Below are 24,577 nucleotides of genomic sequence, written 5' to 3'. Positions count from 1 at the left end.
TATGTAATACGGAGTACGGAATTACAAATTATTATTCATATAATAACGCAGGGTATTAGCCGATCTCAAAAATTAGTTTAAGAAATGATCTTTAGTAACACTTTATTTTTAATTTTCTCTTTGGTGAATAGTAAAAAAACTTATTATCTTTGATAACCATGAATTATTGTATTAATTTACTTATAACATTAATGATAATTTTTATTAAATCTTTAACTATAGTTAGATTATTTTTTTTTTAAAAAAAAACCACCCACCCCATGCACCCCTCTTTCCTCGCTAGTCGACCCACCTCCAGACCTCTCCTATGCCGACAACCCTACCCCAGCCACCCTGCTCTGCTTGTCGACCCACCAAAAAAAAATCAAATTAAATAAAACAAGTCACCCACCCACCACCTAATTAGCCATCACTTCAGAAAGCACCACCTCACCCTCATCCCTAAAACCTCCCCCACCCCGATTTGAACTGAGACCACCACCCCCACCTTAGTTCGTCGACACCACCCTCATCCCCACCCCCACCTACATCTGAAACCACTCCGTCGATAAAGGGTTGGTTTCATGGTGGGGGAAGGGAGAGGGAGTGGGTGACGAGGTGGGGGAAAGGGGGAGGGTAGGTCGTCGGCACAGAAGGGGGTTTGAGGGTGGGTCGCTGGCATTGGGAAAGGGGCTGGGGTTGGGCCGGTCAGAGATGGGGTTGGGTGCTGGTCGGTGGAGGGGTGATTTTGTTTTTAATAAAATTATTTTAATTGTTAAAAAAATAAAAAGGGAAATTATCAATGATACCCCCTAGGTATTGGCTTTTATCAATGATACAAATCATTAAACTTTCATTATCACCGGTACACCTAAACTTTTCCCTAAATACCTACCGTGACCTTGACCGTTAACTAAACGTTGATGAAGCTCTGTTCAGCGTTTTAAAGGTTAATTTCCCTCCAAATTTCCCTTCCATTTTCTGTAATATTGTAGTTTTTTCTGAAGCAAGTTCAGATGATGCTTCAGTTATGTTAGAGCAAGTGCAATGGAGGGGATTCACTCTCCTCTTAGCCTTCTCTCTCCTCTTAAGAGGAATCCCCTCCATTGTAGACATAAATGTTGGAGTCCTCTTAACAAGAGGAATGTGGTTAATCCTCTTTGGGAAGAGGATGATGAAATAGGGAAGGGGATTGGAAAAGGTGGGGAAAAAAACAAAAAGAAAAAAAAAAAGATTAAAAAAAAAGTTGGACCAGCAGCAGCGATGTGGCACACTCCTGCTGGCCGTTTGGGCTGGCAGGGGCCCACTTGTTTGTTGGTTTTGCTGACATTTGTTGCTTTATCATTGGTTGATATTTACAACGGTTATAAATTTTCAAACGGTAATAAAAAAAACGGTAACTTATTTTTAAAAAAAAAATACCAACGGTTATATTTTTTTTTTCTCTATAAAATGAACCTAAATTTGCCATATTTTCAAAATCTTCATTTTCTCCATATTTTCTCTCATTTTCCTATTAATCTCACTCATATTCAATTTAAGTCATTACATTTTATCTTTCAATATGGATCGAAATAATCCAAATTTAAGAAGAAATTTGAATTTTCAAAATATTCCAAACTCTCAAAATAATTCAAATAATCCTCCTTTTGATCCAAATATCCTCAATAATCCTCAATTTCAAGCTGCCTTACAATGGTTTGGTAATCAACCAAGACCAATGAATCCAAATGATACAACCCAATATCACCAACATTTTTCTCAACATAGTCCATTATTTCCCATGTCTCAACATTTTACCCAACCTATGGACCATTCTCCGGGAGGAGATGGTAGCACGAACGCAACTCCAACTGAAGAGGTACGAGAAGCACAACATCTAGAGGATCTTGATGATGTTGTCGTTGAAGTTTCTCCTGGAGAGACTATGCCGAGGAATTCATGGAGTGTAGCAGAGGATAACGCACTTGTTTCGGCTTACATCAACGCCGGGGGAAATGTTACAAAAAATACAAAAAGGACTAAGGCTGGATTTTGGGCTGCAGCTTGTAAATTGTACGAACAAGCACGACTTGCAAATCCTGATGAGCTCCAGAAGACGAGGAATACTAAGTCCTTACAACAACGTTGGGATCACATCAATTCGAATGTGAACAAGTGGGTAGAGGTATACAGTTACGAGATACGACATCTGAAGAGTGGACAATCAGATGCAGATGTTGAAAAACGTGCACACAATGCTTTTGCAATGGCGAACAAAGGTAAACATTTCCATTTACAACATTGTTTTGAAGTTATGCAAACTTTTCCAAAATGGGATCCGAATGAGGTCATGCAATTACCTGCTGAAAGCGGAGGAAGTGAAAAACGATCTGAACCAGAATCACCAACTGTTGAAGGTGGAAAACCACGAACTCGACCAGATGGCATAAAAAAGACGAAGAGACTAGCAACGGAATCTGGTTCTTCGTCTTCATCTATAAACCTTGATTCGTTCAATACAACTCTTGCAGAATGTAGTGACAAGAGGTATGACCAAGGAGAACGAATGATGGCCTTAATACGAGAGCGAGATGAAGAAAGGAAAAGGCAAAAGGAAGAGGAGATGAAGTTCAAAATGTTAAATATGTTGATGATGAAACCTAACCTTGATGAATTTGAGGTAGAAATGTACAAGAAGCTTAGAGAGGAATTTAGTAATAGGTTCTTATGAAGTTGTTGTTCTTATATGTTATTTTAATGTTTTATTTATTTCATGTTTTTAATGTATTAGTTTTTTTTAATGTTTTATTTATTTCTGAATTTATTTTAATTTTTTTTAATGTATTAGTTTTTATTTTGTAATGTTTTTAATATATGTTTAATTATATTGTAATGTTTACTATTATAATTACTATTATTATGACTGTTATTATTATTAATTTGTAATTATTATTATTAGGAGTGGTAAAAAACAAAAAACAAAATTCAGTGTGTAGTCACTTCATGCATTGATACATCTACTTCATATGTCAACTTTTCTGTAAATCCATACATATCTCTGCAAAGCTATAGATTATTGTCATGCAAAAATCTAATCTTCTGACATACATCTCATAATTCAAATTTTGAAATGTGTTACCAAAATATTCTCTTGCATTATTACTTAGTTCATGTGGATCATATTGTCTATATATTGACCAGTTTCATTCACATATAATTCTATCATTGTCATACAAATACTAACATTCAGTTTTATACAAATATTATCAAAAAATTGTAAAATGAATTTTGATTCTAGTTCTTCTACTTCTAGTGATGAAATATACGTTTCCATGTTGTTAGATTTTATTGAGGAAAATCGACAACAAGAAGTGATAGAGGATACAGTAAGATATGTTGTTAACACCGATGTAGAAGAACAAGAAGTTCATGGTTCACGACGTGAAAAAATGTCAAGGTGGATCGTTCCAAGAGATCGTGAAGGAGCACATGATCGGTTAGTTACAGACTACTTTAGTGACCATCCATTATACGGCGATGAAAAGTTTTGACGTAGGTTTCGTATGCGAAAACCTCTATTCATGAAGATAGTGAATACGTTGAGTGCAACTGATAGATTTTTTCAACAACATCCAGATGCCACAATGCGACTGGGTGCTTCTGGAATTCAAAAATGCACCGCAGTAATGAGAATGTTAGCATATGGTAGCCCAGCTGATCAAATTGATGAGTATCTAAAACTTGGGGCAAGTACGGCAAGAGAATGTCTTATACACTTTGTTGATGGAGTGATTCATGAATTCTCAACAAAATACCTGCGGAAGCCAAACGCCGAAGATCTTGTTCGTCTCCTTAAATAAGGGGAAGAAAGGGGTTTTCCTGGCATGATGGGGAGCATCGATTGCATGCATTGGGAGTGGAAAAATTGTCCAGCTGGATGGAAAGGAATGTATCAAGGAAGATCTAAAAGGGCAACGGTGATCTTAGAAGTTGTTGTTTCTTGGGATTTATGGATTTGGCATGCCTTTTTTGGCACGCCAGGGACATGTAACGATATAAATGTTCTTCAACGTTCTCCCGTCTTTGACGATATTTTAAATGGTCGAGCTCCACAAGTTAATTTCACTGTGAATGGAAATACCTATAACCAAGGATATTATCTCACAGATGGGATTTATCCAAAATGGGCAACATTTATTTCCGCTATTACCTCCCCACAAACCCCTAAACAGAAGTTGTTTACAATCAAACAAGAGAGTATTAGAAAAGATGTTGAGCGTGCATTTGGTGTGCTACAAGCTCGATTTGCAATAATTAGACATCCGGCTTTGGCATGGAGTGTCGAAATGCTATGGAAAATCGTGATGGCGTGTATTATCATGCACAATATGATTGTAGAAGACGAGCGCGATAATTACATGAATTATTGGGATCCAACGGAATTTTCCACCGAACAACCTGAGAATCTAGCAGGATCATCAAGGAGAGGAGCAACAACTTTCACCGTTACCCCTGGGCGTTATAAAGATCAAAATTTAGCTACATTGATGGCTACACGAGAAAATCTTTGTGATAAACAAATTAATACATCTTTGAAGAATGATTTGCTGGAACATATATGGGCTAGTTTTGGGAGCACTTTTGTCAACTCACCTTAAAGATAAAACGTATTTATGATTTAGTTTCTCGTTTTTCAATTATCGGCTTTTAATGTATTTTTATGTTTCCGAATTTCATGAATTGTCTTTTTACATAATGTATTGCAACGTTCCTTTTTAACTATTTTATATGCATGACAACTGTTCTATTTACTAATTATGTATTTTAAATTATCATTAATTGTACATTTTTGTATTATATTAAAATTGTCATTAATCTAATTATAATAATTTGTCATATTAAATTTACAAATATCTAAAATAGAAGTTGGTGGGGCATAAATAGAAAGGAAGGGGATTCATGAATCCCATTTGTTGTGGGAAAAAATAAAGAAAGAGGAAGAGGAAGAGGAAGAGGAAGAGGATGGAGATAGTGGAAAATGATGTGGAAGAAAGAGAAATGATGTGTCAAAAGGAGAGAAGGAGAGAGAAGAATTAAGGGGATTCATGAATCCCCTCCATTAAACATGCTCTTAGCTTTGAGGAAGAACTTGAATAACCCACCCGAATCACTTGGATGGTCCGACCCAGATCCCTGTAAATGGACCCATGTGGGTTGTAACCAGGAAAAAAAAGTGACTAGGATTTAAATTGGGCACCAGAACTTGGAAGGTACTCTCCCTGCTAGTCTTTCTTCTTTAACTTCTCTTGAAAGGTTAGAAGTTCAATGGAATAAATTTTCAGGCCCTTTTCCTAGTTTAAGTGGATTAAGTTCATTGCAAGTTTTAATGATTAGTAATAATAATTTTAGTTCAATTCCTAGTGATTTGTTTACTGGGTTGTCTGTACTTCAGTCTGTTGATCTTGATAATAACCCTTTTGAGGGTTGGGAAATTCCTGAATCCTTGAAAGATGCTTCAACACTTCAGAATTTTTCTGCTAATTCTGCTAATGTGACTGGGGTAATACCTGATTTTTTTCGGGCCGGATTCGTTTCCGGGTTTGGTGCATTTGCATTTGAGCTTTAATAATTTGGAAGGAGGATTGCCTAGGAGCTTTGATGGGTTTCAAATTCAGTCATTGTGGGTTAATGGGCAGAAAAGTGTTGGCAGGCTTAATGGGAGGATTGATGTGATTCAGAACATGACTGCTTTGAAGGAAGTTTGGTTGCATCAGAATGCATTTTCTGGTCCATTGCCTGATTTTTCAGGATTGAAGGATCTTCTGTTGAGCCTTAGGGATAATAAATTTACTGGAGTTATTCCGCCGTCTTTGATGAGTTTAGAGTCTCTAGCTGTTGTGAACTTGACCAATAACATGCTTCAAGGGCCAATGCCAGATTGCCAGTGTTTAAGGACTCGGTTGCTGTGGATTCATTAACGTTTAGTTAACGGTCAAGGTCACGGTAGGTATTTAGGGAAAAGTTTAGGTGTACCGGTGATAACGAAAGTTTAATGATGTGTATCATTGATAGAAGTCAAAACCTGGAGGGTATATTGATAATTTCCCAAATAAAAACTTATCATGATTAATGATTTAAGCTAAAATAATAATTATTTTTAGTAATCAATAATACAAGACTACCAACGATAATATTTTTTTTCCAAATCCACCATAAGAAAAGTTAAAACTTAATTGTTATCAAATAGAGCTTCCCTTTTCCTATAGACAAAAAAAAAAAAATGCTTAAGAAATTAAACTCCCGACTACACTCTTTTTTTCCTTTGCACATCTCTCCCAAGTGCAAACAAATTTACTTCGTCTTATATAAGTCCGGCTAAACCCAAATAAGACGAGGGGAAGAAGAAGCTCATCAAATTACAGTCTTTAACAGCAGATACCAGATTACAACAATTCAGATTGCTGAGATTCAAAGCGACGAAAATGATCTCACAGTTCTTCGTTCTCTCTCAACGTGGCGATAACATCGTCTTCCGAGACTGTAAGTTTCTCTCTCCTCGCCTAGATCTGTTAATCATTCGATTACAGTCAATTTCCATTGAATTTAATCTAAGATCTGTGATTTAATTGTTAATTTTTGTGTTATATCATTGTCAATTTCTACGACCTATTCGATTTCTGGTAGATTTTGATGGTTGGTAATTTTGATTGATGTAATCCGAAGTTTTGATGAATTGTAATTGATATTGATTTTTGCATTTATAAAATTGTTATTTATATTGTGGTTAAGCTGATTATTTGAGTTATTCTATATTGTTTAATGAAGAAGAATTGCTCGAATTTGGTTGATCAGTCTGTTGTTCAATTGATTAGTCAAGTGATTCAGATTTAGCTGATAGATTTCAGCGTGATGTGGTAAGAAATGTCCTTTTGTCATGCATTGTATGTATTGTGATGCGAGAGGTTGATTTTGGATGATTGTATCGAGGTTTCGAAGAGTCGTTAGTAAATGGTGATTAGTGAAAGATTATTTGGGTTTTATTTTAATGATTGTATTGAGTTGATGTTAATGATCAGAGGCTCTTTGTGATCATTCATAAAGGATCAAGTCTTACACTTGTGCATTTAAGTTCATAATTTGGCAAAGGTTTGAACTTGGGTGCTTCTTGAGAGATAATAGTAGATTAGGTAGTATGAGAAGTTTGGGAACATAGTGTCTCTACATCTGCTCATTCCCCCTTGTGATCTAGGTAGTTAGAAATTCTCGATAAACTTACATCCTGAATTTATATTTACTTTCTTTCACGATTTATTTGGTGAGTTCGGAATAACAGGAATTGGCTTAATTTTGTGGAATATATAGGGTTAGGTTCGTATTAGTCTTTGAAATACATAGTGTAACAATTAGGCACTTAGGCTTTTGGTCTTACCAACCAACAAGTTTATCGGTTTATTCATTTCTGTGGAATACGGATGCCTTGTGTTTCTTGGGATGATAGTGCTCTGCTTAGCTTCTTTATTTATCTCCTTGGAAGACAGCCTTTGTGATTTCTCATCATTCGTTTTCTTTTTCACTTTTATCCTTGTTACTGTGCTGTGATTATGGCATGCAAAAGAACCTTAGTTTGCCAATTCTTGCAGATATATATTGATGTTGTGCTTTCATATGTATGTTTACACAGATCGTGGGGATGTGCCAAAGGGAAGTACTGAGATCTTCTTCCGTAAAGTTAAATTTTGGAAGGAAGATGGCGAAGAGGAGGCACCTCCTGTCTTTGTAGGTATTCCTTTTCTCCTTCTCTCCCCTCCCCCAATAATAATTTGATTTTGTGAAAAATCATGGTGCATCAAATAGAGGGTGTCTAGTTTTGGTTGGGACATTTTTTTGTATTCTACACACACACACATACATATAGCTGTATAAGCAGTACAGTTTAATGAGCCAAATTGAGCTAGTCCGTTATAACTGCAAAGCAAAACTAGTAAATCTTTGACTCATTTGGATATGAACGTCACATACGTATATACATGCATATTGTATCATTCTTCCAGGATGATAGGGCCCCCTATCAATCAGCTACCAATAATTTTAATTATTACCAGCTAGCAACTTATATATCTACTTATAAATTGTGGCACAATATTACCTTGCTTATGTCTGTTTATACTTTATACAATTAACTCAAGATAGGAACAGATCATATTTAAAAGGATTAATGAATCAGTCTCCATCTCTCTTGCTCTCCATGTACCTCTTTACTCCAATCCCAATAATCCTAACGCGATAAAATGTCACTTAAATAAAATACTTAAATAAAATAAAATACTTTAGAACACAATTTAACGCGACAAAATAGATCAAAGCTAGTCCACTAAACAACCAAAATGGGAGATAGCGATTCATTTATATCCAAAGACTTAGACTACTCATAACAACTGTTTCAGAACAACCTCAATTGGAAAACAAAAATTCACATAATAATCAAAAGGTAGTAAGTCTTCCTATCACCTTCGTAGAAGTCATCCACTATAACTAAGTCTTCCTATCACCTTCGTAGTAAGCATACCCACAGTGGAGAGCTTACCATGGTCCATGGATCCCCTTTTGATAATCAGCTGTAGCAGCTTCAGCATAATAGGCCAATTATTCATTAAATGCGACTCTTAATGAAGAATGCTATTTCTGTCTTCAATTTTTTTTATTAATTTTTTTGACTTTCACAGTAAAAAAGCACTTTAATTGCTAAAAAAAGTTGGGTTCTGCAACAAACTTCCACATGGAATAAATAAATTGATCGAGTTGATCAATATTAGCCTAGTAGGATTGTCACCAGCCATAAAGATATTAGTTCCGCAAGCTACTCTTCAGTCTCTTTTTCAAGCTTCTCCTTCCTCAATTGAACAATTGGGTTCCTGTTTTTCAAAATGGGGGCAATTTGATTCAGTCCTATTCCTTTTGATGCAAACTTGCTATCACTAAAAATGTTAACCCTGGATTTTTAAAAGAGCTGTTAGCTGCCTCTTGCTCAGGCATATTCCCTATAAGTAAAACCTTGGGGTGACTTGACCTGATGCTCTAGGGTCTCAATATGCGTATTTCTCTGTTTAATCTGGAAAATTTTGTTCCTGATTTCCAGATACACTCTCTTACCGTGAAATATTTACAGTATTATACATGCTTGAATTAGTTTTCCTTACCATTATAATGGCATTAACTCAGGTTAATGTGCTTTGCTTAAAGTGTGTTTAGGGAACCTTTATGCTACCCTTTGTATATTATATGTTTGGGTGCTTTATTAGTTATCCCGTCCAAATATTTGAGAGGTTATCCCGTGTAATACATTCTTTATTTCTTGCTCATGTTAATCAATATGAAAGAATCTGAGCTATGGCCGTGGTGGTTATGGCAATTATAAATTTTATAATATCTACTTTTATTGATTAGTAAGTTTTAGTCGAAAATTCAGTGGACATTTGAAAGTCAAAGGCTTGTTTGCCTTTAAACTGCACGTGTAGAACTATTTTACTCAGACTTGGATTTTATTGTTGCATGGTTACATAATGTTGGACGCGGTTACATGTCTAGGTGCAAAGACTACATGATTTTGGTCCAAATTGAAATGTAAACTGTATGTCAGTATCTACCAATGTCAGGGTTTTGAGTATCATACATTGGTATTGAACTTGAACTGAATGAACAATGTGAGTGGCATAAATATGAGAGCTGAGGTGGTTATTGAGCATTATTATTACAAGGCCATTGCTAACATTGATATTGTTTTATCACTCCAGTGTGTCATATCCATTGACATCAATGACCATGTTTCTTGTTGCTTATGACCCTCTTAAAATTTCGTGGACCCTATTTAATGGTTTACAAGCCCTTTTCTTTAGTTGAGATCCAATTCCACAGTGAAAATTACTTTTTGGTGCATAGTGTATTGCTATATGATCGTGTGTAAAATCCCTCAATCCACCCCTCTTTGTTTTCCTGCCTTTTGTGTCTCACTGCTATTATCTGTTTTTAGATTGGCATTATATTAACTTTTTTTATTCATAATATTAAGGAAATCTTATCTCAACTCGTCCTATGATACTGTCAACAGAATGTAGATGGAGTGAATTACTTCCATGTGAAGATTGTTGGACTACTATTTGTGGCAACCACCAGAGCTAATGTATCACCTTCTCTTATAATGGAACTCCTTCAGCGTATTGCCCGTGTGACTAAGGATTACCTTGGGGTTCTAAGTGAAGAATCTCTTAGAAGAAATTTTGTGCTTGTTTATGAGTTGCTTGATGAAGTCATAGTAAGTATTCCTAACACTTCTTCCTGATTTCCACCTTGGCACAACCTCATGATATGCTAAGTAATCTTTTGCGAAATTTCTGTGGATGAATATGCAAAAAGTTCACATCTTTTCCTATTTTCCTTTGGGTTTATTGAGATGCTTGATGAAGTCATATTAAATATTTAACACTTCTTCCTGTTTTCCACCTCGGCAAAACCTCATGATATGCTAAGTAATCTTTTGCGAAATTTCTGTGGATGAATATGCAAAAAGTTCACATCTTTTACTATTTTCCTTTGGTTTTATTGAGATTTTGATCTTTTTGGCGTGTACTGGAAGTGCAATAGCCATGATACTTTGTTTATAAAGATATGGGTTAGTTTCATGAAAAGCTGTTAACTGCCATGTGCTTCTATGCATCTGAATCATTATCTCACTGTACAGGATTTTGGCTATGTGCAAACAACATCCACAGAAGTATTGAAGTCCTATATATTCAATGAACCAATAGTGGTTGATGCTGCACGGGTTCCTGCACTTGGTCCTGCTTCCATTTTCATGGTATGGGGTTAATCATAGTATCATGTCTTTTAAAATTGATTTTTTTCTTTCCATTGCAAACTATTTGCTACTCCACTATTTGTTGCTTATTATAAGTTTTAATGTTTGTAGCAAGGGAACAAAAGAATGCCTGGCACTGCTGTGACGAAGTCTGTGGTTGCAAATGAGCCTGGAGGTAGGAAGAGAGAAGAAATTTTTGTTGATATCATTGAGAAGATAAGTGTAACCTTCAGCTCCAGCGTAAGCACTTAACCCTATTTGATCTATTTATTATTTATTTTTTAATATAGAAATGTGTGCCTTATAGCTTCTAAAATTTCATAATATTTCGAGTTCCATGAAATGATAAAGAAGTTTAAAAGATACTTGAGAGCTGCTAGCTTGCATGTAGATCAGCACAAATTTGGGGTATGCTTAATTCCCAATTTAGAAAAGTGAAGTGCTAACAAAAGGCTCAAATATGTTCTGGTTTTTTGCTACCTTGTTTTTCGTATATTTCTATTAGGAAAAGAGAAAGAGGGGAGGGGGGGGGGGTGTTAGGGTACTAGGAAGGGCTTATAGATTTATTGACAGTCTTTTTGTCATTGTAAAGTTGGCATTATACTAAGCCATCATAATTCATACACATACTACATTTGTTGAAAGCTTCTACCTGCTCTTTTATTGTTTTTGTTGGCATACATGTTTTTAAGTTTAAACTGCAATGTTGGCTTTGCAGGGATATATATTAACTTCAGAAATTGACGGAACAATTCAGATGAAAAGTTACCTTACGGGTAATCCAGAAATTAAATTAGCTTTAAATGAGGATGTGTCAATAGGGAGAGGTGGAAGTTCAGCATATGGTAATTATGAGTTTCTTTGAATTTTAATTTGTGAAGTTGTGGCAAATGTATCTCAATAAGTTAATATGCTAAAAGCCCTCCTCTTTTTTTTTTTTTTTTCTTTATTGTTTTACAGGATATGGTAATTCTGTTGGTTCTGGTACAGTGATACTTGATGATTGCAACTTCCATGAATCTGTGCACCTTGATAATTTCGATTTAGACAGAACTTTAAGTCTGGTTAGTGAAATTTGAAGGAATTGTGCAGCTTTATTTCTAGTTTTGTTTTGAATCTCATTCTACCAGGGTATCATAATTATACACTGATATTTGTAGGTACCTTCAGATGGTGAATTCTCAGTTATGAATTATCGTATGACACAGGAGTTCAAACCTCCCTTTCGTGTCAATGCTTTGATTGAAGAAGCTGGAGCCCTCAAGGTGGTGTATACCATTCTTTCGTTTCTGAGTGAAATATCTATAATATACCTTCTCCTCTGAGATGATAACTCAGTCGCCTTCCTTTTTGGCTGTGAGTTGAATGTTTAAATGATCATGGTTGTAATTGCATCTCTAAGTTTTGAATCTCGGAGAAGAGAACTGCAGTAGAACCACCAATGGCTGATCTTGAGATAGCATGGTTCTATGCATGTTATTGATGTTTCTCTGAAATAAATTTTTGTATGAAAAGGTTTACAAAAATTGTTATTCTGCATATGTGCCTGTATAGTGCTGAGAGTGGGTCAGCAGCTGTGCATTTTTTTCCCAGAAATGACAATCTAGTTTCATTCCTCGTGATGTTGATTGTTTGGCTGTCTTGCTTCTTCAGAATATTTCTTATGACATTAGGTTTAGTTTTGTGCCACTATTTTTGTGTGGTGGAGATGCTGAATATCCATCCAGTTTATTGAATTTATCATGTTTTGTACTAGGGGTTTTTTTTTTTCTTGAATGTCTGATTGCTGATGCTTGCGTATGGATATAATATTCAAATTTTTTTGTCCTGTTCATACAGAAAAGACAGAATTCTTGACATGTGGTTCAGTTGTATTTGTTGGTAGATTTGTGAAGTGGTGAAAGTTCGTGTTCATAGTCTATATCATCTTATCCTCTATTTTTTAGTCTGGTTTCCTCTGACTTGAATGGATGGAGGGTTGTCTTTACATCTGTTATGTGATTATCATCTGCTTCATATTTGTATTGTCATGTAACAAGTGTGTTGTATAATAAGTTATATATTCATTGTATTATCTGATGTTTGCCTTTTTATTGAATAGGCTGAAGTAATTATCAAAATACGTGCTGAATTTCCTTCTAATGCCACTGCAAACACTATTCTAGTTCAAATGCCTCTGCCAAGTTATACCTCAAGGTATCAATGTTGCTTTGATCCTTACTTGCACAGAACAATGCATTATTTCAGATAGTGTTTTTCTTTTCTGATTAAGCGACCTAATTTCTGAAGCCCAGTTACTGCTTACTTCACAAGCTTTTACATAACTACGAAACTGTTGGGCATGCCATGCATTGACCAAATTAGACCTTGTATAGTTTCAAAGACACTGCCTGAGTGTTTGGTGATTTCACTACTTTTCAGAGTTAGCTTTGATGTGGAACCTGGTGCTATAGGACAAATGGCTGATTTCAAGGAAGCTAACAAGAGATTGGAATGGAGTCTAAAGAAGGTGAAGCTATTTCCTTAATTCCTTGTTCACATAGTCATGGACTGCAGCAAATTGAAAGTTGCAATATATAGAACATTTATCTAAATTTTTGCCAGTTGCTAATCAAATAATTTCAACAGATTGTTGGTGGAGCTGAGCATACATTACGTGCAAAACTGACATTTTCACAGGAATCACACGGTAGGAAATTTTCCTTTTTAGTTGCTTTCTCTATGTACTTGAATGGCCTCATTTTTTCTAAGATTATGCTTTACATTTATATATGCAAATATGATGAGTTGCCATCATTTCATTTCAGGGAACCTAACAAAGGAGGCTGGACCTGTCAGTATGAATTTCACAATTCCAATGTACAATGCTTCTAGACTACAGGTAACATTTTTGCTCATGTGTTTGCGAGTTCTTTCCATGGAACTTTAATCATAGGCCTTATCTGCTATGCTTTTAATTGTTGATTGGCTATGTTGTTGGTTTCTAAAATTTGTATCTGATGCTGCTTTTAGGGTGGCTAGGATTTTTCCTTTTTGTTTAATTGCTCAACATTGATTTTCACATTTGCCAATATCCTTGAATATCTTGGTGATGATTTGAAATTATAGTAGTACATTGAGACAAACTCGATACATAATAAAGTTTGTAAATAACTGGTGAAAATAATAGGCCAGTTGAAGGGCCTTCTGATACTCTTGCAATGTTTTTTGGTTTGAATGGTGCTTAATTTTTTGTTTCCCTGTTCTAATTTGTTATTCAGGTAAAATACCTGCAGATTGCAAAGAAGTCAAAAACCTACAATCCCTACCGCTGGGTAAGATATGTTACCCAGGCCAATTCCTACGTGGCTCGTATGTGATCAATAAGTGTTCAATGTTCGAAAATCAACTACGCAGAATCTTCCAGTCTGAAGGCTCATCCACTTGCACCCGATGCCTTTGTTGCTTGCCTTCAAAGTCAAGAAAAGAGCTGAGCTAGCTTAGAAAACTTACATCAAGTACGTTGCCTTTAGAGAAGTTGTTTCTTTGTAAGACATTGTACATGTTCTTGTGTGTTTAGTTGAAGTGGGTTGAAAGCTCATGAAATTCTTGTTTTCATTTCAATTCAAAATGTCTGCATCTTCATCGGATACTTTGATAATACTGCTCTTGGAATTTTTCAAAGTAGCTCAAAATAATATTGGAATTTTTTTGAGAGCTGAAATGTTAAATCGGTTAGCAGATCAGCATCATCACCATTTGACCTGATTCCTTGTTTCAATATGTGGGTTAGCAGTCATCGTAACGTATGTAGGCAGGTTGCCAAGCCATGTCATAACAAAGACTTGCAATACATTCGCAAGTCGCTATCCATATGACAAGTTTCTAGTAGTCTTTTGGAATAAAGAGTGGTTTTGGCTCTTGCTCTATCAAATGCGCAGCCTGTTAAAGCCTGCTTCTGTAAACTACCAGCTAATAGTGCCTTGTATTTGTGTTACAAGAAATCTTCAATTAACAAGATATATTGAGTGATTTGCTTCTTGTAGAAACTAGAAAGGGATAATGTATGACTATTAGACTTTGAATCTAAATAAATTGGCATCGGTAAAATTAAACCAATTGGTGGTTGATACGCCTGTCTTTGAGAGTGGATTTAATTCCATCCTTGTAACGGTTGTAACCCTATGAGATATACTAGGGCTAAACATTTTTGAAAGGTGGATTTTCAAACTCACCCGAGCAAAAACCTAATTTAAAAGTTGATGCAACATTATGAAATAAATTAATCACTTTTTCATAATTCACGTTACATTTTTGTTAGGTAACTGGCTTTAGGTTGGTTGTCAATTTTAATTTTTACCCTAAAGATTAATTTTCTATCTATTTTAATGCAACTATTTTGTGTATCAAACAATCTATCGTGGGTGAAATTTCATATTGGTCTCGATGATGAACAATCTCGCATAAGGGATTAAAGTAGCTTTATTTAGGGTATCTCCACCTAAACGAAGTAATACCACATTAACGTGAGGCATTTGGCTTCAAAATGCCCTTTCTCACTTGGGCGTAGACTAAGATCTTAATTCAAATCATTACAAGCAATTCAATTTGACTAATTTTTGACAATTATGAATCAATGATCAAACAAAAGTTAATCCAACTATGGCAAATCTATTGCCTAATTGTGTTGTCGTGTTACAATTTAATGGAAGACTTAACTCTTAAGTGGTATGTAGAAAAATTTGTGGCTACCAAAGTCCATGAATTTCCCTTTTTTTCCCCTTAAAGTTTTCATTTCTAGTATTTTTAAGAATGATAAGAATACGTTATCTAATAAAATATCACAAAACTTTCCAAAATTCTTTGCAATTGAATCATTAAGAAATAAAGCCATAATATTTTACAATTAAGTCGTTAACAACTTGTGAAAGCTAGGTACAAAATTCTTGAAACACTAGCAACTGGATGAACCAATATCCATTATCCCTTCCCTATATGACAAAATATTCACATAGTAGTCCAATCCAATTTAGACAAAGAATAAAAGAAAGACAAAACATATCTCATCAAATAAATTTCATAGTCTAATTAAAGCAATATTGCCAATCAGAAGGTGATTTGATCAATAATGGTGAATTATTCAATAATTAAATGATTGATATAAAGCAATCAAATCATAAAGTTACCATTTACCCTATAGTTTTAACTTTTACTAATTAGGTGAAAATTGAATTAATGGTAGATTGGTAGTGACCACTACTACAAGTTGCTCAATTTTTGGTATCTCTTCTGACTGCTGAGTAAAACACATGTCAATAAAGCTTATTCCTTTTTTTTTTTTTTTCCAATCTTCATTTCCCCCAATTCTTTAGTTTCACCATAAGCTAGTTGAAACTTTTTTACGAGTAACATTTTAGGCAACATAATACTTAATACAATAATACACCTTCTCCTTCCAAATATGGCATGTATGTTCATTGCATAAAGAGCATCCCTTGTGATTAAAGTGTTACTGTTATTGATTATATATTCATATAGTGTTGAAAGAAAGCATGCATGTCAATAGCCACCTTTTATTTATTTATTTATTTTTATTTTTTTAGTAGTTTCTGCTCTTTTGATTTTATGTAACGTAAAAGTGTCCACATTGAAGGTGTACGGTAAAGAGTTTATTGGGACAAAATTAGCTTATTTGACCAATATTAGTTGATTGATCATTAAATAAGCTAATTTGGAGTGTTCAGTGAAGAGTTGATTCAAAGAATTTATTCCATTAAATAAACTCTTTTTCAATGAGCTTCTTAGAGAGCTTTCTCATTGGCTAATTCAACATTTCTAGGTGAAATTACACTTATACCCTAAATTAATCTAAAACCATATCTCAACTACCTACCTCTACAATTAGCTTATTGGTCATTTTACATCCTCAAATAGTTTTAATCAATTAGCTATTTACCAAAACACTTTTATACAATTAATTAATACAATCAGTTAATATATACAATCAGTTAGCCAAAACTAGCTAACAATACTCAGATTTAGCTTTCAGCTTTTCACCTAACACTACTATTAAGTTCTCCTTATCTAAATGGCTTTCATTTTATATATTTCAAAAAAAAATAAGTTCTAAAAAGGATAAAAAAAATTAAAAACTTATGATTGGGTTAATAAGGATGGCGTGATTATAGTTTAAACTAACATGAGTTAAATATAATAAGTTTGAATAAGTAAACAAAAATTCAGATAATTTAGGATCATTGGTGGCTTAGTTGTGTGTTGTCGACTTGTCGTATTCATCTGGTTATTACAAAAGAATTTGAAACAAGCTTTATTAACTAAAACTGTATTATACTTATCAGTGCTACTTTTTTAACACTTCAAAACTATATACTTCGTATATTATTCTTTAGTGTTTTTATCTTATATAAATTGCATACTTATTTTTAATTTTTTTTTTTTTTGAAACCATGCTTACTTATTTTATTATTTATGAATTCAAAGTGATTATACTGATATTTCTTATTAAATATATATACTTCATTATCTTCATAACTCAAATAGATTAATTAAGGGCTTAGTTTGACTCATTATTATTTTCATAGCAGAGAGTATCCTAGCTTATCTTTTTGCATTGTCTAAATATGGTCAAAGTCTCAAATTGTGACTTCTCTAAAAATATAATGTTCACTTGCGAATCAATATGTGATATCTTGTATAACAAAATTACTATACTTTGTCTAAGATAATAAAATTGGACACTTTGCCGAAATCCTTGACAAAGACTAATCTCATGCATCACCTAATGAGATTATCATACGTTTGCCCACCACTCACTAGAAGATACTTGGAAATTATTCCAAGTAACTTTGCTAGAACGATTATAGCATGAGCCAATTATGTAAGAGCAACTAAACTAAGCTTCTGGCAAGATTAATGGCCACAAACGCAACGCAAGTGCATGCCTAAATATATCTCGTACTTGAATTATTTAATTTATATTCTACCCCCACAGTAGAGTAGTTAAATTTAAGAGTATAAGTTTACTTAAGACGTATTCAGACATATGTTGTTATTTTAAGGTCTTAAAAACGAAAGTTATTTATTCCCTTGTTTGTACATATTATTGTGAAAAAATCGAATAACTGTTTTGAAAGGGTTTTTATTAGACTCTTGATACCACATAAGAATATTTTAGGGTTAATCACCTCATCCTCGGTGGGAGTCGGTGTGCATGTATAGAGGGGAATATATATGTTCAATTTACATTGTCCTTAGCCATTTATTGAATTAAATAAATATGGAGTAATTAATACTACTGGTACTTCCTATCTCCCAATTCTAGAAGCTTCGTTTGTAGTAAGTTGGACCCATTGGGTGTGATCTAACTACAAGTAAAGCCTCCACATCAAAAAATTGTTATCTTAGTTGGTATTAAATTCGGAGGATGGAGTAACGAGCAAATAGTGGGTCATATATTAGATAGAATGATAGATTAAACTAGTTAATATGGAGCTAATAATTAATTAACGTAATGTTTGCACATTGTAAATGAAAAACATTCTGAAGTAAGAAATGATTAAACTGTTTGACTTTTAGAGATAATTTAGCCCAAAAAACATTTGATGCACGTAAGCAAAGCATGAATTGAACCACCACCTTTATAGCACATGCCTATTCTTATTGTCAAAGGCATTCAACTCCCATTTTGGGTTTCTTCAAACATAGGTAAACGGCACCAAAAGGATTAGGTGGATCTTCTTAAAATTTCAAGGTTGAGTTGGTGTGTATATTAAGATCTTGCTCATATGGATTAATTAGTTATATAGCAAACTTATAAGTAATTAAGGGTATTTTTTGTATCTTTTGAGTTTTAATAGATAAAGTAGGGTGTTTAAATACTTGCATTTTGATAAACCAATTAAATGTTCTCAATACCTTAAATTAGTAGAATCTCAACTTACCAAGTATCTTCTTTTGTAAATCTTTGACTAATTAACAATGCAACATAAATTCAAAATAATCACATAGTTAAACATAACTCAATCTAGAGAATATAAAGACTTATTGATAGGCTTATAATGGATCTAAATTAACATTTATAATCGACCTTGGGAGACACCCTACACATTCACTTCAATTTTGGAAAAATTTCCCAAATTTGGTCCCAAGCAGGTTTATAACCTTCATTTTAGACAATTTATTACTTTTTCGGACCCCAAAAGGAAAGTGGTCGGGGTGCTTCAATTCCCATAAATCCCACAACACACCATAAGATGCCATTTGAGTAGCAGGGCTGTTCATTTTGCCTTTAAACTGGTCAGTTTACCATTTACGGACATCTTCATTCATGAAATCAAATTCACAGCAAACCTTTTATGTGACCAATTAGTGGTCGTTTATGGTTTCAATCAACGTCACATGACCTCATGATGCATCCCTTATCATCTCTTAAATTTTAGGAATTGGATCCCGAAATCTCGTAAAATGGTCCAATTTTGTGTATTATGGACCATCAAACTTGACCTCCGGAGCACCTTTTTGGACTCAGCAAGATTATGCATCCAAGTACTCCATGGACTTTCCAAAGGACTCTGAGAAAGGCTCGTTTTGTGACCAAAACCATCTCATTCATGCATTGGCTTACCGTTAATTATCATGTCTTAAGATGCCTTGTTTATTTTGCCTTGCCCTGGTCTTGTAACCATGGTTTGGCTTTGCGCTGCTTTCATTTATGTTATCTTACTTATCCTAGGCCTTGCATTGTCTTGCCTTGGCATTAAGGCAAGCCAAGATGCTACTCACTGCACATTATCAGAATAGGTGTTTTTTTAAGGATTGATGATGTGATTTTATGTATGTCTTATCCCTTATGCCCACCCCTTATGTATATGCCTTGTGCCTAAGTCATTGCGTGTCATCAATTTTAATTGAACCTTAGAATTCACTATTGCGCACGAGCCCTCAATCCAATCCTAAACACTAGATCAAGGTCTCGCTCGTTGGTCAATATTAATGTTGTGATTATTATGAAATGTACTTTGTATTATTATGCACTTAACTAATTAACATCACTGTATTTTTTATTCTCAACATTAAAAATGGTGTACTAATTTTGATCTAGCAGCATTTTTGGAAGCTTAACCTTGTGATTTGGTGGTAATGAGTTCGACGCTCTAATAGGTGACTTTAAAGGTGAGATTCCTTTTTCCTACTCAGAACTTTGAAGTGTTCATGCATTGAAAGAATTGATTAACTCCTATAGATTTTTGTAATTTTACAACTTTAATATACGTACATCTTGTTTATTTTAAATAATGTACTTGAATGTCACTAATTTACTATGCTAGGTTATGTTAAATTACATTAATTAACTTTTCTATCAATTTTTGCATTGACTTTCTAAAATTATTTCCAATTCTTATTGTTGATCCTGCTCAAATAAAAGTATACTTCTTCCATTCCACAAATATTGTAATAAGGATGAAATTACGCATCTCAAAACACATTTCATATGTTAAATATATATAACTATATAAGAGTAAAAATTATAAAAAGTTGATATAGTAAAAGTATTTTACGAGATGAATATAACAAGACCCCACATGACTATATTTTACTTTACGTATAAATCATAATATGTGGTCAAACAAACATAATGAATAGTGCAAAAATCCAGTTATTGCAATATTACTAGAATGGAGGAAGTATAACTTATGTATTCGAAGGAGGGGTGTTTAGCTTTGAAATGTTGTTTGCCTTTAGATAATTAAAATCACTTTATTCTACAATTCACCTCCTCGGCTAGACATATTTTCAGGAAGTTTTTAAAAAAGGTGCGAGAAATGGGAGATGAAATTAGCCGACAAATAGACACTGACAAAATTGTCATTAATATTTAAGGTTCATCCTATTTAATGTCATCATTGACTCTGATATAAATAATTGTATAATTGTTTTAGTATATGACTGATTGATTCATGGTAATTGGTAAAAAGAATACTTTGAAAATAAATAATTGTATAATTGTTTTAGTATGCAATACTATATGTATACACAATTTAGTTATGGTAAATGCATGATAGCAACTGACTATATATCAATAATTAACTAGCTAAAAGGATAAGCAAGCAAAGAAAACTACAAATGTACGAGAACACACTGGTATAGTATGGGAACTTGAGTTCTATGAGAAAACCAACCAAGCTATACTAGCCATGAAGTAATATTGATGATAAATGAGTGATTACAAAGCTCTAAAGAAATGACATACTATAGGAATTCGTGTTTTTAGCGAATGTAGATACTGACGACTTGTACAATTAATAATTCATTATCTCAAATTTATAGATCTCAAATATCATAAATGTATTTAAAATATGCCAATGTAGTACATATAATACGCTAAATTACAAATGCAAAATTAACATGTGTGCTAATTATAAGCATAAGTGTGCACGAATGTCTAATCTATAGAATCACGTAGTTACTGTTCCAAATTAATTTTGAGCCATCTCCATAATTTGATATTCGCCTAATGACATAATAAATTTCATCGAGTTCGAATAAATATTTATATGGAGTGCTTTCAGCAACGGCAAAGCAAGAGCGGGGAGAGTAGGTAAGGGAGAGAACATAGGAAGGTTGTGAAAGTTAATGGAGAAGTGTATATGATAAAATTTATAATGTCATGTCATTAAACGCACCCAACATTAAAACTATACTATCATACATCCATATATGTCCAATAATAAAGTTAATGGTACCCTATCAGGTTATCAAATATCGACCCACTTAATACAAATAGTATTATTTCATATATTTAAACAATTACTAGAGTTCTTTAAATAAAACAAAAAAATAAAAAAAAAACACAATAACTAATCATTTACAAGCCAAGTATTAAACTACTCGAACAAGCATCACATTTTGTCATTTTGAGATACAAATCAAGTAAACCAACGAACGCACAAATGCACAAAAGGTAGTGTACGTCCTTAAAATAGGCAACGCCTTGCAGTCGAATTGAAACACACACCAGAGTCACGCCCACACAACACACCTCTCTTTCTGTCACCTTCCCTGTCTGTATCTATGCTCTCTTCTGGACCCCACACACCCCCCCCCCCCCCCCCTTCCCCATTTCTAACCAGCGGCGCCCTCTTTACTTTGTTTCAAAGCTCACCCACCTCCTTCTTTCTCTCTCCTCTTCATTTCCTTCCTTATTTTAACCTTCTTCATCTCCATTATTCACCCACCAAAAGAGAATAAAAAAAATTCAATCTTTCTTTAACCCTCTTAAAACCCCATTTCATAATTTAATAAAATAAAAAACCCCCAAGTCCTAAATTTTTTATATTATCCATTAATTTCACAAAAATAAAATATCCATCTCCATCAAACCAACTTAAAAAAATCATAAAAAAAAAATGAAAGGAGAATATGTAGAAGAAGAAAATGATATCAACAACAACAATACTCAAAATAATGCACCCAATATGTTTGCAAAATTCTCTCACCACCCTAAATTCCATCCCCCTCCTCCTCCTCCTCACCACCACCACCACCACTTTCCTCCACCACATCTCCACCACTCTCACCACCCTTTCTCCGAAGAATCCGACTCCGCAACAACTACGACTCCGACTCCTCCTCATCAACATCAAACTCTACACGAATCTATTACAAAGAAACCTAAGATTGTAACACCTCAAGCTCAAACAACCACCACCACTACTAGCAATGAAGATGGTGGGACCATCGAGGTTTCCCGCCGTCCACGTGGCAGACCACCCGGCTCGAAGAATAAACCCAAACCCCCAGTTGTCATAACCCGTGAACCCGACCCTGCCATGTCACCTTACATTCTTGAACTCCCTAGTGGTGCTGACGTCATCGACTCGCTCACGCGCTTCACGCGCCGCCGTGGTGTTGGTCTTTGTGTTTTAGCCGCTTCTGGGGCGGTCGCGAACGTTACCCTTAACCAGCCCTCTACAACAACCCCAGGTGGGACCGTCACTTTTCACGGGAGATTCGATATTTTGTCTCTTTCTGCAGTTGTTGTTAATACGGTGCCGTTTCATGGCGGTGCTGGTGTAGGTGGTGGAGGCTTCACGATATCGTTAGCGGGCCCACAAGGGCAGATTGTGGGTGGCAAGGTAGTGGGCACACTGGCGTGTTCCGGCACAGTATACGTTATTGCGGCGTCGTTTAACAATCCTACTTACTGTCGGCTGCCTCTTGACGAGCAAGAGGCGCCGAATAGTCAATGCCATGATGAGGATAATTCTGCCGTATCGGGTGGCGGAGATGGTGGTAGGACAATGAGCTTGTATAGTGGTCATTTGGGTAATACTCCGACTACTTCAGCTCCTGCAGGTGATGTTATTTGGGCTACTCCTACTACTGCTAGACCAACTTACTAATGTCAGAAATTCAAAGTTTGGTATATTCCATGTTCACTATTGTTACTACTTCCACAACTTCATCGTCATGGTTTCATGTAATAGGTTAGTTTTTGTTTTTATTTTGTGAAATGATATGAAAAAATTATTATGTTTTTTTTTTTTTTTTTTTTTTTTTTTTTTTTTTTTAATTGTAATTTTTAGGAATTTGTTGTGTTCAAAATGATGGTTACTTGAAAACCCACTTTATTTGTTAGATTATGTTAATGTGATTTTCTTGATTCTCATCTTATTTAGATAGGAGTGGAGTTTTATTAGATTTGTAGGTATGTATTTAGTATTTGCATGTTTTTGAATGTTGAAATTTGTAATGAAAATGAAAACAAAATTATCTTATTAAGGTGTTGGTTAATGAAATTTGTAACCTTGCTTGCTAGTGTATATTCAAGCTTGATGCAAAAACCCGTATACAACAGGTGTATGGTATCCGACATGTTTAATCACATTTTCTCGAGTTTTATGTGATTTATCCATTAAGAACAGCTAAACTTAATGTATGCTACTAGTACAATACACCCATTTACCTAAAATCACATTTTCTAGCCATTTAGGACAGCTAAATTTAATGTATGCTACTTGTACAATACACCCATTTATACAAGGCTTAGCTTAACAGTGATTTCATTATAATCTTGTTAATTTAAACTTTGGAAATGTGGGATTATGCTAATGAAATACTATAGTCTGCATAACTTTGCTAGTTGAATTCTTCTTTTATCACATTTTGCTGTTTATGTTTATTCAAACATAGCTCAAAAGTATGTTGGTATACTGGGATTCTGCCTTGTTATATTTTTTCCTCCTTTTGCTTTAAGAACTGTTTGACATGACATAAAAACTCTAAAAAGTAATCCTATGTTTTCATCTTTGGAATGTAGTATTAGTTTTATCATCTTAATCCCTTTTCCTTTATAATTAATCAACTTAATCATCTCTTTAATCCCACTTTTCAACTCAATTATTTTAAATTATAATTGTACTTGTATAACTTGATCAATGATCATGCATCAAATAATGCAAATAAAACATTACACTATGTCCGTCTCTAAATATTGTTCCTACTTTGGATTTTTTTAGTGTGTAATAATTATCAACAAAACATGAATGAACAACATTTAGAGGCGGAAGAAGAGTATTAAATACAATGACGAAGTAATTGCTTTATGGAAGTATATGGCAATAATTCAGATATGCATTAAAGCCTGAGAAATTTTTTTAAAAAAAGTGAAAGAAGAGAGAGAAAAATAAGTGTTAGGAGTGAAGAAGATGGCAGTGCTTTGAAGAAAGAGTTAAGAGAAATAGAAAAGAAAAGTGATGGTGTGAT

At 34.3% G+C, this 24,577-nt stretch overlaps 4 protein-coding genes across 5 annotated transcripts; all 4 read left to right on the top strand.

Annotated features, from left to right (window-relative positions):
* Nucleotides 1-1,543: 1,543 nt before the first annotated feature.
* LOC110709584 (glutathione S-transferase T3-like) lies at nucleotides 1,544-2,692 on the top strand. Its single transcript, XM_021887799.1, has one exon. It carries the CDS (start codon nucleotides 1,544-1,546, stop codon nucleotides 2,690-2,692), a length of 1,149 nt encoding a protein of 382 aa, XP_021743491.1.
* A 1,156-nt stretch (nucleotides 2,693-3,848) lies between these two features.
* Nucleotides 3,849-4,619, top strand: LOC110709583. The gene has a single exon (XM_021887798.1). The coding sequence runs from the start codon at nucleotides 3,849-3,851 to the stop codon at nucleotides 4,617-4,619; it is 771 nt and encodes a 256-aa protein (XP_021743490.1).
* A 1,615-nt stretch (nucleotides 4,620-6,234) lies between these two features.
* Nucleotides 6,235-14,550, top strand: LOC110709744 (AP-4 complex subunit mu). Of its 2 annotated transcripts, XM_021887970.1 has the most exons (13): nucleotides 6,235-6,501; nucleotides 7,643-7,737; nucleotides 10,067-10,270; nucleotides 10,697-10,813; nucleotides 10,925-11,053; nucleotides 11,532-11,658; nucleotides 11,774-11,877; nucleotides 11,974-12,078; nucleotides 12,915-13,009; nucleotides 13,235-13,322; nucleotides 13,442-13,502; nucleotides 13,621-13,694; nucleotides 14,074-14,550. In XM_021887970.1, exons 1-13 carry the CDS (start codon nucleotides 6,444-6,446, stop codon nucleotides 14,170-14,172), a joined length of 1,356 nt encoding a protein of 451 aa, XP_021743662.1. In that variant the 5' UTR covers nucleotides 6,235-6,443; the 3' UTR covers nucleotides 14,173-14,550. The 2 variants fall into 2 exon arrangements, with proteins under 2 accessions (XP_021743662.1, XP_021743664.1); XM_021887972.1 differs by lacking the exon at nucleotides 6,235-6,501 and having other exon boundaries at nucleotides 7,643-7,741.
* Nucleotides 14,551-21,963: 7,413 nt separating this feature from the next.
* On the top strand, nucleotides 21,964-23,629 carry LOC110709743 (AT-hook motif nuclear-localized protein 28-like). Its single transcript, XM_021887969.1, has one exon. The coding sequence runs from the start codon at nucleotides 22,219-22,221 to the stop codon at nucleotides 23,212-23,214; it is 996 nt and encodes a 331-aa protein (XP_021743661.1). The 5' UTR covers nucleotides 21,964-22,218; the 3' UTR covers nucleotides 23,215-23,629.
* Nucleotides 23,630-24,577: the final 948 nt, after the last annotated feature.

Source organism: Chenopodium quinoa, unplaced genomic scaffold, assembly GCF_001683475.1.
Source record: "Chenopodium quinoa cultivar QQ74 unplaced genomic scaffold, ASM168347v1, whole genome shotgun sequence".
In the NCBI taxonomy this organism is placed as follows: domain Eukaryota; kingdom Viridiplantae; phylum Streptophyta; class Magnoliopsida; order Caryophyllales; family Amaranthaceae; genus Chenopodium; species Chenopodium quinoa.
Note: the sequence above shows the minus strand (reverse complement) of the source record. Positions and strands in the feature narration are given on the sequence as shown.